General features: G+C 39.7%; 2 protein-coding genes and 1 pseudogene across 2 annotated transcripts; 2 read left to right on the top strand and 1 right to left on the bottom strand.

Annotated features, from left to right (window-relative positions):
* The first annotated feature begins 205 nt into the window (after nucleotides 1-205).
* Nucleotides 206-5,490, top strand: MCM2 (minichromosome maintenance (MCM2/3/5) family protein). Its single transcript, XM_086230728.1, has 17 exons — nucleotides 206-426; nucleotides 549-727; nucleotides 853-1,022; nucleotides 1,141-1,324; nucleotides 1,468-1,687; nucleotides 1,773-1,980; nucleotides 2,360-2,494; nucleotides 2,597-2,788; nucleotides 2,866-3,038; nucleotides 3,125-3,313; nucleotides 3,426-3,542; nucleotides 3,688-3,772; nucleotides 3,857-4,009; nucleotides 4,117-4,242; nucleotides 4,332-4,514; nucleotides 4,940-5,101; nucleotides 5,206-5,490. Exons 1-17 carry the CDS (start codon nucleotides 206-208, stop codon nucleotides 5,320-5,322), a joined length of 2,814 nt encoding a protein of 937 aa, XP_086086854.1. The 3' UTR covers nucleotides 5,323-5,490.
* A 923-nt stretch (nucleotides 5,491-6,413) lies between these two features.
* On the top strand, nucleotides 6,414-9,243 carry LOC147294586 (calnexin homolog 1-like). The gene is made up of 6 exons (XM_086230729.1): nucleotides 6,414-6,597; nucleotides 6,694-6,763; nucleotides 7,155-8,284; nucleotides 8,371-8,442; nucleotides 8,569-8,685; nucleotides 8,791-9,243. The coding sequence occupies exons 1-6, from the start codon at nucleotides 6,487-6,489 to the stop codon at nucleotides 8,929-8,931; spliced, it is 1,641 nt and encodes a 546-aa protein (XP_086086855.1). The 5' UTR covers nucleotides 6,414-6,486; the 3' UTR covers nucleotides 8,932-9,243.
* Nucleotides 9,244-9,482: 239 nt separating this feature from the next.
* LOC147294585 (pentatricopeptide repeat-containing protein DOT4, chloroplastic pseudogene) lies at nucleotides 9,483-12,057 on the bottom strand (annotated as a pseudogene).
* Between the last annotated feature and the right edge of the window lie 805 nt (nucleotides 12,058-12,862).

Raw genomic sequence — 12,862 nt, 5'->3', positions numbered from 1 at the left:
GGCCGAACAAGATGGGCCGACTCACTAGGCGACGTGGCATCCCGCATGAGCTAAACTAGCGGGAAAAGTTCCCGCCAAAATGCAGAAACCCTGAACCGCTATAGTGGGAGCCCTAAGGCTACGCAAGATCCAATTTCTGGTCTCCGGGATTCAGCCGCTGAGACAGAGAGTTCGTGTGATCGAGGAAGAAGAAAAGAATTAAGAAATGGCCGGGAATTCAGAGAATACGCCATCGACGCCCGACTCGCCTACGTCAGCAGGGTTCAACACGGATCAGCTGCCGCACACCAGCCGCACCTCCGAGAACTTCTCCTCCGACGACGACGATGAAGCCGCCGTCGACCCCACAATCGTCCGTGACGAGCCCGATGACATCCCCATTGAAGAGGAGGAAGGAGAGGATCTCTTCAACGACAATTTCATGGAGTCAGTACTTCAATTTCATTTATTCTTTGTTTTTTGTTGTTGAAATGATGTTTTTGGAATGATTTCTTCAATTGATTTCATGATTAAATATTTGCGAAATGAATACTATGAATGAAAATTAGTGATTATCGGAGAATGGATGAGCACGACCAGTACGAGTCGTTGGGGCTGGATGACTCCATTGAGGACGAGAGGGATTTGGATCAGATCATGGCCGACCGCAGGGCTGCTGAAATTGAGCTCGATAACCGTGACGGCGTAGTCCCCTCTCGCAAGCTCCCTCAGCTTCTCCATGACCAAGGTACTCTTATTCAAATTTTTTTGTTGTCAATTTAATGTCTTGGTACGATTGGGAATCGAAAAATATATGTATTAGATTGTGGCGATGATGATGTAATGTTGAGTGTCTTGGCATTTTGGTTGCAGATACTGATGATGACAGCTACAGGCCTTCAAAGAGGGCGAGAGCTGATTTCAGGCCTTCAAGAGGCTTTGATGACAATGATGGAATGCCGAGTTCACCCGGAAGATCACAGCCTGGACACTCCAGAGAGGATGTCCCCATGACTGACCAGACTGATGATGAGCCCTTTGAGGTTTACTTCTATAATCTTATTATTGACATTGATGTATTTTATATGATCTTCTTACGTAACATCATCAACCCTTTCACAATTCTCAATTCTTATCACTAGTAGTGGGTCTCATGTGTAGGATGATGATGATGACGAAGGCGAGTTTGAGATGTATCGTATACAGGGAACACTCAGAGAGTGGGTTACTAGAGATGAAGTGCGAAGGTTTATAGCCAAGAAATTCAAAGGATTTCTACTCAACTACGCAAATCCAAAGACCAATGACATTGAATATGTGCGCCTCATTAATGAGATGGTGTCAGGTAGAAAGCTTAGCTTCTTTCTACTGATTCTTATAGTCTAAGAACTGTAAATTGGCAATTTGTACTTTTTATCACAATGTGTTGTGCAAACTACCTAATGCCTCGCATCTTTAATTTGGACCAATTCACTGTTGCATTTGCAGCCAATAAGTGTAGTCTGGAGATTGATTACAAGCAATTTATCTATATTCATCCCAATATTGCCATTTGGCTGGCTGATGCTCCCCAGTCTGTCCTGGAAGTCATGGAAGATGTTGCCAAGAATGTTGTGTTTAATTTACACCCCAACTACAAGAATATTCATCAAAAGATCTATGTTCGGATAACCAACTTACCCGTTTACGATCAGATTCGTAACATTAGGTATTTTGGAGATTCATTTTTGTGACTACATCTTTCCTTACTTTTGCCTTTGATTTCAGTGTCATCCTGCTCTAATGATGTGCAGGCAGATCCATTTGAATACCATGGTTCGTATTGGAGGGGTTGTGACCCGACGCTCTGGGGTCTTTCCCCAGTTGCAACAAGTAAAGTATGATTGCAATAAATGTGGGGCAATCTTGGGGCCATTTTTTCAGAATTCTTATTCAGAAGTCAAAGTTGGTTCTTGCCCTGAATGCCAATCAAAAGGACCATTCACTGTCAATGTTGAGCAGGTGAAGTTTTACAAACTCACATTTGCCTTTATTTTTCTTTCTGCTTGGAAAAATTTGAAGAGAAGAAAGGGAATTCACTTTGAACATTGTGGAGACTGTTGTGGCATTTCACAATTATTATACCTCATCTTGGATGCCTAGTTGAGTCAAGGTTTTTGTTTCGGGTCCAACATCTGGGTAAAATGAATTGAGACTTAAAATTAGCTTCATTTATTTTTTTCATTAAGAGTGTTGGTTTACTACTATTCTCAAGCTTAAGCTTTTGGATGTGGGCTAACAATTGTTCTATATCCTATCAGTTTCCATGCATTTTTTCTGCAAAGAATTTAAGTGAAACACAAACTGAACCTCATTTTTATTCATCCATTACTTGCTTCAGACAATATACAGGAATTATCAAAAGCTTACACTCCAAGAGAGCCCTGGAATTGTGCCTGCAGGTCGGCTTCCGAGATACAAGGAAGTGATACTATTGAATGATCTAATTGATTGTGCTCGCCCAGGGGAAGAGATTGTAGGATCCTCAATACACAACTTTGGTCTTGCCCATTTTTGCTTCTTGTTTTAGTGAATATTTACTGACATTCTGTTTTCTGCTCCATTTGATTTCTCCCAGGAGGTCACCGGCATATATTCAAATAATTTTGACTTGTCTTTGAATACAAAGAATGGGTTTCCTGTGTTTGCCACTGTGGTTGAAGCAAATTATATCACTAAGAAGCAAGATCTCTTTTCTGCTTACAAACTCACTCAGGAAGACAAAGAAGAGATTGAAAAGTTGGCTAAAGACCCAAGAATCGGAGAAAGGGTTTGTTACCAAGACCCTTGTTAACTATGTGCTTCTAATAGTATCATGAAATAACTGAAAGTCTTATGGACCAACAGATCATCAAGTCCATTGCCCCATCAATCTATGGCCATGAGGACATAAAGACTGCAATAGCTCTTGCCATGTTTGGAGGCCAAGAGAAAAATGTTGAGGGGAAACACCGACTGCGAGGGGATATAAATGTACTTCTCCTGGGTGATCCAGGCACGGCAAAGTCACAGTTTCTCAAGTAAGAGCTACTACCATCAATTTAAATGTGAATCCAACTTTTGAGGGTGAACATGTATTTAATTTATCATTTTTCCTACTCACAAGGTATGTCGAAAAGACTGGGCAGAGGGCTGTGTATACTACTGGTAAAGGAGCATCTGCTGTGGGGCTCACAGCAGCTGTGCACAAGGATCCTGTTACAAGGGAGTGGACACTTGAAGGAGGAGCGCTTGTTCTAGCCGATAAAGGAATATGTCTTATTGATGAATTTGACAAAATGAATGATCAGGACAGGTATGAAAATGCTAGTATATATGTGAATTTTTCAATTATGAAAACTGACACCCCCTTTTCCCAACTTCTTATTTTGAGGCTTTGAGCATTAAATTTGTTTATCTGCGATTAGGGTGAGTATTCATGAAGCAATGGAGCAACAAAGTATTAGCATATCAAAGGCTGGGATTGTCACTTCTCTCCAAGCACGATGCTCTGTCATTGCAGCTGCAAATCCTGTTGGAGGAAGGTATGTTTGTAGATAAATTATGAAGAATAGCCAACTGCCCATAGAAACTCTGTTGCATTTGTAAACCAGACACTGTTTTCTTTTCCTCATTGAAGCATCACTTGCATTTCTAGGAACAAATCTAACCTGTATCTCTGTATTCCAGATATGACTCGTCAAAAACATTTTCACAAAATGTTGAGTTAACAGATCCCATCGTCTCTCGTTTTGACATCCTTTGTGTTGTTAAGGTTAAACTCTATAAACACTCTATTCTTCTTTTCTACATTTTATTTCCCTTCATTTTAACATGGAAGGAAATTGGTAATATGCAGGATGTGGTTGACCCCATCACCGATGAAATGCTTGCAAAGTTTGTAGTTGATAGTCATTTCAAGTCGCAACCCAAGGGAGCTAACATGGATGATATGCCCGTAGGCGAATCCCAAGAAGATATCGAAGACTCCACCAACCCAGTAGATCCGGAGGTTTATACTTCATATTTTACCTACTCTCTCATCTTGTTGCTTCTAGATTTGTCTGGACTTGAGTCTGTTTTTCTGAATCTCAACGAGTTTTTTGCCTTCCATTTCAGATACTTCCTCAAGATTTGCTAAAGAAATACATAACTTATGCCAAGTTAAATGTATTCCCAAGGTTGTACGATGCTGATTTGGATAAGCTCACACATGTTTATGCTGAACTGCGGAGGGAATCTTCAGTTAGTTTCTCTTTCTACTTGTTTTCTCTTGAACGTTTGTGTTCTGGGTTATCAAATAGGAGACTCACTCTTTCATTGTTTTTGTTTAGCATGGACAAGGAGTACCCATAGCTGTAAGGCACATAGAATCAATGATACGAATGTCTGAAGCACATGCAAGAATGCACCTTAGACAGCATGTAACACAAGAAGATGTGGACATGGCAATTCGTGTATTACTTGATTCATTCATCTCAACCCAAAAATTTGGGGTGCAGAAAGCTCTGCAGAAGGTATCAAAAGAGTGCACATCTTCCTTTTCCTTTCTCATAGCATTACAAATTTACATCATAGTGGGTATAGTCAAATATACATGTGGGGATTCTTGAGTATGATAGAGTATGATACTGCTGCCAACTTGCCATCCACATTTTTGTGTACTTGTTACTGGTTAATGCTCATATAAGTTTCAAATGACTTTTGATAATCATCTGCAGTTGTGAGCTGAATATGGACGCCCTTAATTTATGAAGATCAGAACTATGTTTATTGTCTACCATGATCAAGCATCATTAAACTATTACCTGATCTTGTCTGTTTTTTAACATCAGAAACTGATAGTTTTGGTATTTCTATCTGAAGTAAAATTTGTAGATCACTTAGTAAGAATTTTGAAGTTCTTTAGTGGTTGATTCCTGAAATTGTTTTGTATCTGCAGAGCTTCAGAAAGTACATGACTTTCAAGAAGGATTACAATGAACTGCTCCTCCATTTACTCCGTGAGCTTGTGAAGGATGCAATTTACTTTGAAGAAATTGTTTCTGGCTCTACTTTAGGGCTTAACCATGTTGATGTAAAAGTGGGAGACTTGCAGAGCAAGGTAACGCAAACACGAATGGTTGATATTGGAACTTTTCTTTGCTTGCATAAACAAAACAAGTACTTGACCATCGAGCCTTTTTCATATGATTTTATTTTGTGCAGGCACAAGAGCATGAGATCTATGATTTAACACCCTTCTTTACTAGTGCTCAGTTTTCACGAGCCAATTTTGTGTTGGATCAAGAGCGGGGATTGATTAGGCATCGCCTTGCAAGATGATGTGAGATAGTATCGGTTTTGAATAGGATGAAAAATCAATGTGGTCTCGCAAACGTAGCATGAGCAATTATGCTCCAAGAGTTTTCAATGTCCTGGATGATCAATTAAAAGGGACGTCAAGCAAACTATGATATTATGAACTACATAATTAGCAATTAGATAGATTCTGAACACATCTCATAATTTCCATTTGCTTAGTTGAATGTTACCGTATATTACTACTTTACTAGTTTACCAAGTTCTTTTTCTGCCTGGTCTTTAATGCTTGGCTTGGTATAATTTCTCTCAGAATTTTGCCTTATGTCCTAGCCTAGCCTATGGTGGAACTTCATATATGTCGCTCCTTGTCGTGCAATTTGGCTATGGACGCATATCACATTTATATGTAAAATATAAACTTACCATTTTGTAGAGGGTAAATTTGGATTTCAATTTTTGCAAGCAAAATGGTGGGAGCGAATAATAATATTTTGGGCTACCTAGAACTATCCACTAGATGAAAGGGTAATTCAATTTGCACCTATAAATTTTCCCAACATATTATTTTCTACTCACCCCCTACCTCTTTCCTTGTTCAATCATGGCCATAGATGTAGGGAAGGAAGATTTTTTTGTTTTAACCTAAATTTTATAATTTTAAACTTTGTAAGTACTTTTTATTTGAGAATAGAGGATTGAGTAGTTGTTAAGGTGGTCAATTGAAAGAGTAAAATTGTCTTTTTGCACTTGAGTTCAATTTTTTTTTTTTTCGAAGTTCGTTTTCTCATTTCCTTAATAAAAAATTAAAAAAAATTGACAAAATTATAATTTTAACATTCTAAGAAAAAATGTCCATAAATTATTAATCAACTGACAAAATTCTTAAAGATTTAAGAAAAAGAAATTAATAAAGGTAAGGTGGTAACTGGTAAGTACCAAGCTGGGTTTGTTGAGTAATTTACTAGGTGCAGATAGAATCTCCTGAGTAGAATGTCTAAAATGACCCCAGTAGGCAGTAGATTCCCACTCGGGCACCCATCTGCCACTTTTATGTTCATTCGATTTCTTTTCTTGAAAAGCCTTCGAGATTGTTCTCGATAGAAAAAAAACTTAATAAAACCTTTAATATTTGAGTGTTGTTCTTGTGTATATGTAATATCGAAGGTTAGGTTCAGGGTTTTGGTGATGGTCCTGATGGAAGGGAAGCGTAAGATGACTGAGCTTGTGCTACTGCTCCTGCTTATTGCTTGCTTTGCCTTTCCGATCCACGCTTCTTCTGAAAATGATGTCGAAACGGTAACCTTTCCTTTTCGTTGTTCTTATTAAAAACTTACTCTCCCTTGTATTCTTTCTCCTTCAACATTCTGAAGCAATGCAATTGATGATTGACAGATCTTTTACGAGCCATTTGAGGAGTCATTTGAAGGCCGCTGGATTGTTTCTGCCAAGGATGATTACAAAGGTTGGGTTTGCCTTTTTAACCAAAAAAAAAAATTTATTTATGTTGTTGGGTTTGTCATTCTTTTTCGTATCTAACAATCTTGCATTGTTGGAGCAATAGATAGTTGAGAGCTTGCTATGGGTATGGCTTTCTTGTATGAGTGCTGAGCTACTACAAAGCCTTCTAAGTTACTATCCACTTTTGCCAAATATATCATCTTCTTTTTTGTAAATGGTTGCTGTGAACGAGAAACTTGTTCATATTGGTAATTTGAGTCATTTAATTCCTCTATATTTTCAGCAACTTACACATGAATGTAGGCCACACTTTGTTGCATATTGCATGGACTATTCAATGCCTTGTAGTTATTTTTGTAGTGAATTTTGTGTACTGATATGTTTTTCAAATTTAGGTGTATGGAAACTCTCCAAGAGTGAGGGACATGATGATTATGGGCTTCTGGTCAGTGAGAAGGCAAGGAAGTATGCTGTGGTGAAAGAGCTAGATGAGGTTGTGAGCCTTAAGGATAGAACCATTGTCCTACAGTTTGAGGTCCGGCCCCAGAATGGGCTTGAATGTGGTGGTGCTTACTTGAAATACCTCCGACCCCAGGAGGCTGGATGGAAACCAGAGGGGTTTGACAACGAGTCTCCATACTCTATTATGTTTGGACCTGACAAATGTGGCTCCACAAACAAGGTTCATTTCATATTTAAGCACAAGAACCCCAAGAGTGGAGAGTATGTTGAGCACCATCTCAAAAACCCTCCGTCTGTGCCCACTGACAAGCTCTCTCATGTCTATACTGCAATACTGAAACCTAATAATGAACTTAGAATTTTAATAGACGGGGAGGAGAAGAAGAAGGCAAATTTCCGTTCAGCTGAAGATTTTGAGCCTGCATTGAGTCCAGCCAAGACAATTCCTGACCCAAATGATAAGAAGCCAGAGGACTGGGATGAGCAGGCAAAGATTCCAGATCCACATGCTGTGAAGCCTGATGATTGGGATGAAAATGCACCAATGGAAGTCGAAGATGAGGATGCTGTGAAACCTGAAGGGTGGTTGGATGATGAGCCTGACCAGATTGATGACCCTGAAGCAACAAAGCCAGAAGATTGGGACGATGAAGAGGATGGTGAATGGGAACCACCAAAGATAGAAAACCCAAAGTGTTTTTTGGCACCTGGTTGTGGAGAATGGAAGAGGCCCATGAAGAGAAATCCTGCTTATAAAGGAAAATGGCATGCTCCGCTGATCGACAACCCTAGTTACAAGGGTATTTGGAAACCTCAAGAAATCCCAAACCCTGATTACTTTGAGATTGAGAAGCCTGATTTTGATCCCATCGCTGCCATTGGTATCGAGATCTGGACGATGCAGGATGGCATATTGTTTGACAATATTCTGATAGCTGATGATGACAAGGTTGCCGAATCTTATAGGCTAACAACATGGAAGCCAAAGTTTGAAGTTGAGAAAGAGAAACAGCAGGCTGAGGAAGCAGCTTCTGGTCTTTCAGATGGGCTCTCAAGCTTCCAGGTTTGTTTCTTTATATTTGAGCTCCTCATTTGTGTTGATTATTGGTTCTTCATAGCCTAACAAACTTTATGGACTATTACTTGCAGAACAAAATATTTGACCTTCTCTACAAGATAGCAGACATTCCTTTCTTGGATGCATACAAACCCAAGATCATTGTAAGTGCATGACCTGTCATCTTTTTTTTGTGGGATGTTGCAGCATTTAACTGGTTTTGTCAATTGCTCTGCTTAATTGAGCTAGTAGAAGGTATTAATCATTGGTATTATGCAATGCTCATGCAGGATGTGATCGGGAAGGGAGAAAAACAGCCCAATATTACAATTGGTATCATTGTATCCATCGTGGTTATTCTTTTGACAGTTTTCTTTAGAATCCTTTTTGGTGGCAAAAAACCTGCGGTATGTTATTACTCCTTGCATATATTTGCATTTTTCTGTAGTGGTTATGATATCATGGTAATTACATGATTGCACTTGTAAACTCTTTTGCCTCGTGCTTTGTAGGTCACTGTTTCTGAAACAAACAGGGGAGCAGCTGCAGAGACTTCCAACAATCAAGGAAGCAGTGGGGAGAAGGAAGATGAGAATGAGAAGGAAGATGGTGCGGCTCCTCCCCGCAGGAGACCTATCAGAAGGGAAACTTGAGCTTGGCATATAAGTAGTCTGTGGTTGTTATAAAGGCTGGATTTCTTACTAGTAAGATTCCAGGATTTTCTTTCTACTTCTTACCAGAACACTTCCATATGTTTTTTTTTTTTTTTTTCTGGTTCATATGTAGGGATGGGCTATACTATCTTGTGTTGATGGTTCTTTCTGTTTGTATAATGTGTTATGTTCGAGGTAGACCGTAGATGTTACTTTATTTATAATTGGACCCCATATTTTCCCCTGGCGTTTATATCAAGTCCTGGAATGCTGTTCAAATCTGTCTCATTTGTGCTATAGGTTCATTATAATTTATAAATGCATATTTTGCCACCGGTCACATAATCACCATAGACTGAGGAGGCTGGTTTGTATAAAACACTTAAAAACACAGGATATTTTTCCTTGTTATATTTTTTTAGGCCAATGTTTTTGTATATACCGGAAAAGATAAATCCTTCAATGCCATAACAGTGTCAAGCTTGCAGGCTTATGTAACTCGTAAGTGTGTAATGTACGTTGTCAAGAAAATCAATATGATTAAAAAATCTGAGAGCCAAAACATGACACATTGACACTGTATGGTACAAGAGCATGAACATTAGATGTAAGATGTGAACTCCCTGCCACAATTTGCCGCCATTGAAGTGGAAAACACTTTTTTTTTTTTATAAGATATAAAATCTTGTTCTTGGGCAAAGAACTTTGAGCTGGGTCCGATCACCATGGAAGTATCACCACCACTGGTACTGTGTTAGAGGAAGCCATGGTTGGCTTCTTACCAAATCCTCAGCATGTGAGTATGAGGAAACACCATTTCAGTTCTGCGGATAAGAGAGATCACGAGGGAAGGTGCAGGAAGACTTAACTTTCGATTAGTAAGATTCAACTAGTCCACTGGGCTTTTAAAACCCTTTTGGCGCACCTAAAAGCTTGTTCCTTCTTCTTCAATTAAGCTCTACTTAGGGTGAAAAAGCTGCTTAACTCGGTTCTTGAGTGAGTACATGAAAACCTGGCAACACCCATGTTTATCAAGATGTTTTCTTCCAAATGATAATAGCAACAAGATATGGGTTACTAAGTCACCAAAAATCACCACATGAACAATATCCATCCTTAAAATGGTGGAAACAATTTGGGTCCTTAAGTATGATTTCTCGTCCTACCATATGGGATATAAGTTTTGCAGAATCATGGCAGTTGAGACACACCCGGAGGTTCTTCGTTACACGTATTGTTGTCCCGGATTGTGTACTGATGAGACCAAAAGAAATGGCCAACATTTCACTGTGCCCAATTTGAATGCACTCCCGCTCTTCATTTACATCATGGAAACTGTAATCTGAATCAGGTCTATTCTTTTCATCTTCCGTTTTCTTCATCAAACACTGCAACTCCCAGTATATTCTCTGTGATCTTGGGTGAGATACATCCCCTGTCCCAAACACATGAATTTTGTTTCTCAATTCTATCCAGCTATAAGCTTTCTTAGGTTTCAAACCCATGTCCATAATCGTTCCTCTTAGTTTATCAACCATGTCCCATTTTGCATTGCCAGCATACCAGTTGGAGAGTAACACATAATTGTCAGCATTAAGAGGTTCCAAATCACAGAGCTGCTCAATGACTTGCTTGCCTAATTTCAATTGCTGGTGAATTCTATAGCCATCTAGCTTTGCTCTCAGTACCTCGGCTTGCCCTTCAATCTTTTTCTCTGCAATGAAGTTCCTTGCCTCATCAAAGTGTCCAGAATAAGATAGCAGAGCTACCAACAACGCACAGTGTGCTACTGTAGGTGTCTTGATGCGGTTGAAGTAAAACTTCCCTTCCTCTACCATCCGTGCAGAGCTACAAGCATGAAGGACAGCAGCATATGTACTTTCATCTTTCTGTATGGTTGAGTCCTTCTCCATTTGGCAGAACAAATCAACTCCGAGCTGCCCTTGACCATGTAAGCTGTACCCCATTATCATCACAGTCCATGAAACCACATCTTTGTGCTTCAACCCAGCAAAAATTTTCGAAGCAGATTCGATAAATCCCGACTTGACATACATATCCATAAGAGCATTCAGGACTGTGAGATTCATATGGATACCATTTCGAAGCAAGTACCCATGAATCTCTTTGCCTTGTTTATTAGCAGACATTCTTGCACAGGCTGGGAGAACGCTAGAGACTGAGAGTGGATCGGGTTTCAACCCATCCGCAATCATCTGCCTGAACAATTTAAGACCCTCATTGAAGCCTCCCTTCTTCACATATGCATGAATCATTTCCGTCCAGGAAATGACATCTTTCGAGGGCATTTGGTCGAAAATTGTGCGAGCATCATCCACGCAGCCACAATCAATGTGCATTTTCAAGAGGGTATTGCTCACCAACACATCAAACTCCAACCCACGTTCCTTGGCAAGCCGGTGGACCTTTTTCCCATCATTCATCGATTTCAACATGCCACAGGCCCCAGCAGCCGTTGCCAGTGCCACAGCATCTATCTGAGCTCCAGAGTCCAGCATCCTATCAAAAATAAGAAGCGCCATACTGGGATTACCTTCCATTACATACAACCTGGCCACCATAGTCCAAGAAACAGAGTCCTTAATAGGGGACTTGTCGAAGACCCACTTTGCGGTGTCAACGCTGTGGAGACGGCCGTACAGTTCGATGAGAGCAGCAACTACGTATCGGTCATGGGAGCAGCCGAGTTTGAGAGCGTGGCCGTGGAGCTGTTTGCCGAGAGAGAGGTCAGCGGAGTGTCGAGAAGCGGTTAAGACGCGAGGGAGAGTGTGTCTGTCGGGACGAACGCCGCGGAGGAGCATTTGCTGGTAAGTGGAGAGGGCGTAGTGGAAGTGGCCATTGGTGAGATGGGTTTGGATAAGCTTGTTCCATGCAAAGGTGTCTGACAGAGGAATTCCGTCGAACACTTTGTGGGTCACGGCCACACCCACCCTTTTGCTGCTGCTCTCAACTTTTCGGGAATGCCTCAATTGGGCGCTGTTCATTGGCTTCTCTGATATGAACCAACGCTCAATCTGTGGGAATGGAAGGACTTCCATTTCGATTCAGTCAAACCCAATTCTGCATGGCCTGTTGGAGTTTTGGAGTCTTTGGTTAGTTGGGGAATGCGCTGTAATCTACGCTATTATCGAGGTTGAGCAGTTAAAGCAGTTAAGCTTCAAGTTTAGTTGAACAACGGCATGTCGTGTTCTTATCAGGATTTTCCGGGCCTGTGAAAATGGGCTAGACCCGGCCCATTATTTGGACAATGGCATGTTCCTGCCTAATATTATAAAGGGAAACTTAGACTCCAATTAATTTTATGAATTTTTTTAAAACTAAGATCGGTAGTAATTTAAGATTTTTAATCAAGTCTTTTATTTTTCTTTTTTAACGGTTTTATATTATGTTTTAACTCTGAAAAGGGGAAATATTCTCCAAATCGAGAGAGAAATTTATTATGAATCAAAAGAATTTTTTTATTATAAATTAAAATAATTTTCTTATAAATTTTAAAATAGCTTTGGTCTCCCTCTAAAAGCTATTTTTTTTGAAAACTCAAGCCTAATTATCTATATTATAAATTAACCCAAGTCTCTGATCAAGATTCAACTCAACCCCAATCAACCTTCAAAGCCCAAAAGTAAGGATTAATATTAAGAAAACTTTCATTCCAGTCTTCTAATTTTAGCTTTTACAGATCAAAGTATTATAACTTTTAAAATTTTACACACATATAAATATACTTTTCATCCACACATTACACACATATGTATTGCAATCTTGTATTCGTATACGTATTACTGTCTTATTACACACGAAATAACCCAATGACACCTTGGAGATATTAGATTTGGGTTGCTTATCAATTTAATGTCATGAACTGTTCATGATATATACAAGAATATGTCGATTTAGTCAACCTATACTA

Source organism: Dryas octopetala, chromosome 2 (genome assembly GCF_963921425.1).
Source record: "Dryas octopetala chromosome 2, drDryOcto1.1, whole genome shotgun sequence".
Lineage (NCBI taxonomy): Eukaryota > Viridiplantae > Streptophyta > Magnoliopsida > Rosales > Rosaceae > Dryas > Dryas octopetala.
This window is presented reverse-complemented; position numbering and strand designations above follow the sequence as displayed.

What these genes read in the sequence shown, in the direction of transcription:
- MCM2 (XM_086230728.1), top strand. Translation starts at nt 206, where the DNA reads ATGGCCGGGAATTCAGAGAATACGCCATCGACGCCCGACTCGCCTACG. An exon ending in CTGATGATGAGCCCTTTGAG is followed by an intron (nt 1,023 to 1,140) that starts GTTTACTTCTAT and finishes TCTCATGTGTAG; the next exon opens with GATGATGATGATGACGAAGG. An exon ending in ACATCCTTTGTGTTGTTAAG is followed by an intron (nt 3,773 to 3,856) that starts GTTAAACTCTAT and finishes GGTAATATGCAG; the next exon opens with GATGTGGTTGACCCCATCAC.
- LOC147294586 (XM_086230729.1), top strand. Translation starts at nt 6,487, where the DNA reads ATGGTCCTGATGGAAGGGAAGCGTAAGATGACTGAGCTTGTGCTACTG. An exon ending in CTGAAAATGATGTCGAAACG is followed by an intron (nt 6,598 to 6,693) that starts GTAACCTTTCCT and finishes GATGATTGACAG; the next exon opens with ATCTTTTACGAGCCATTTGA. An exon ending in TTGGTGGCAAAAAACCTGCG is followed by an intron (nt 8,686 to 8,790) that starts GTATGTTATTAC and finishes CGTGCTTTGTAG; the next exon opens with GTCACTGTTTCTGAAACAAA.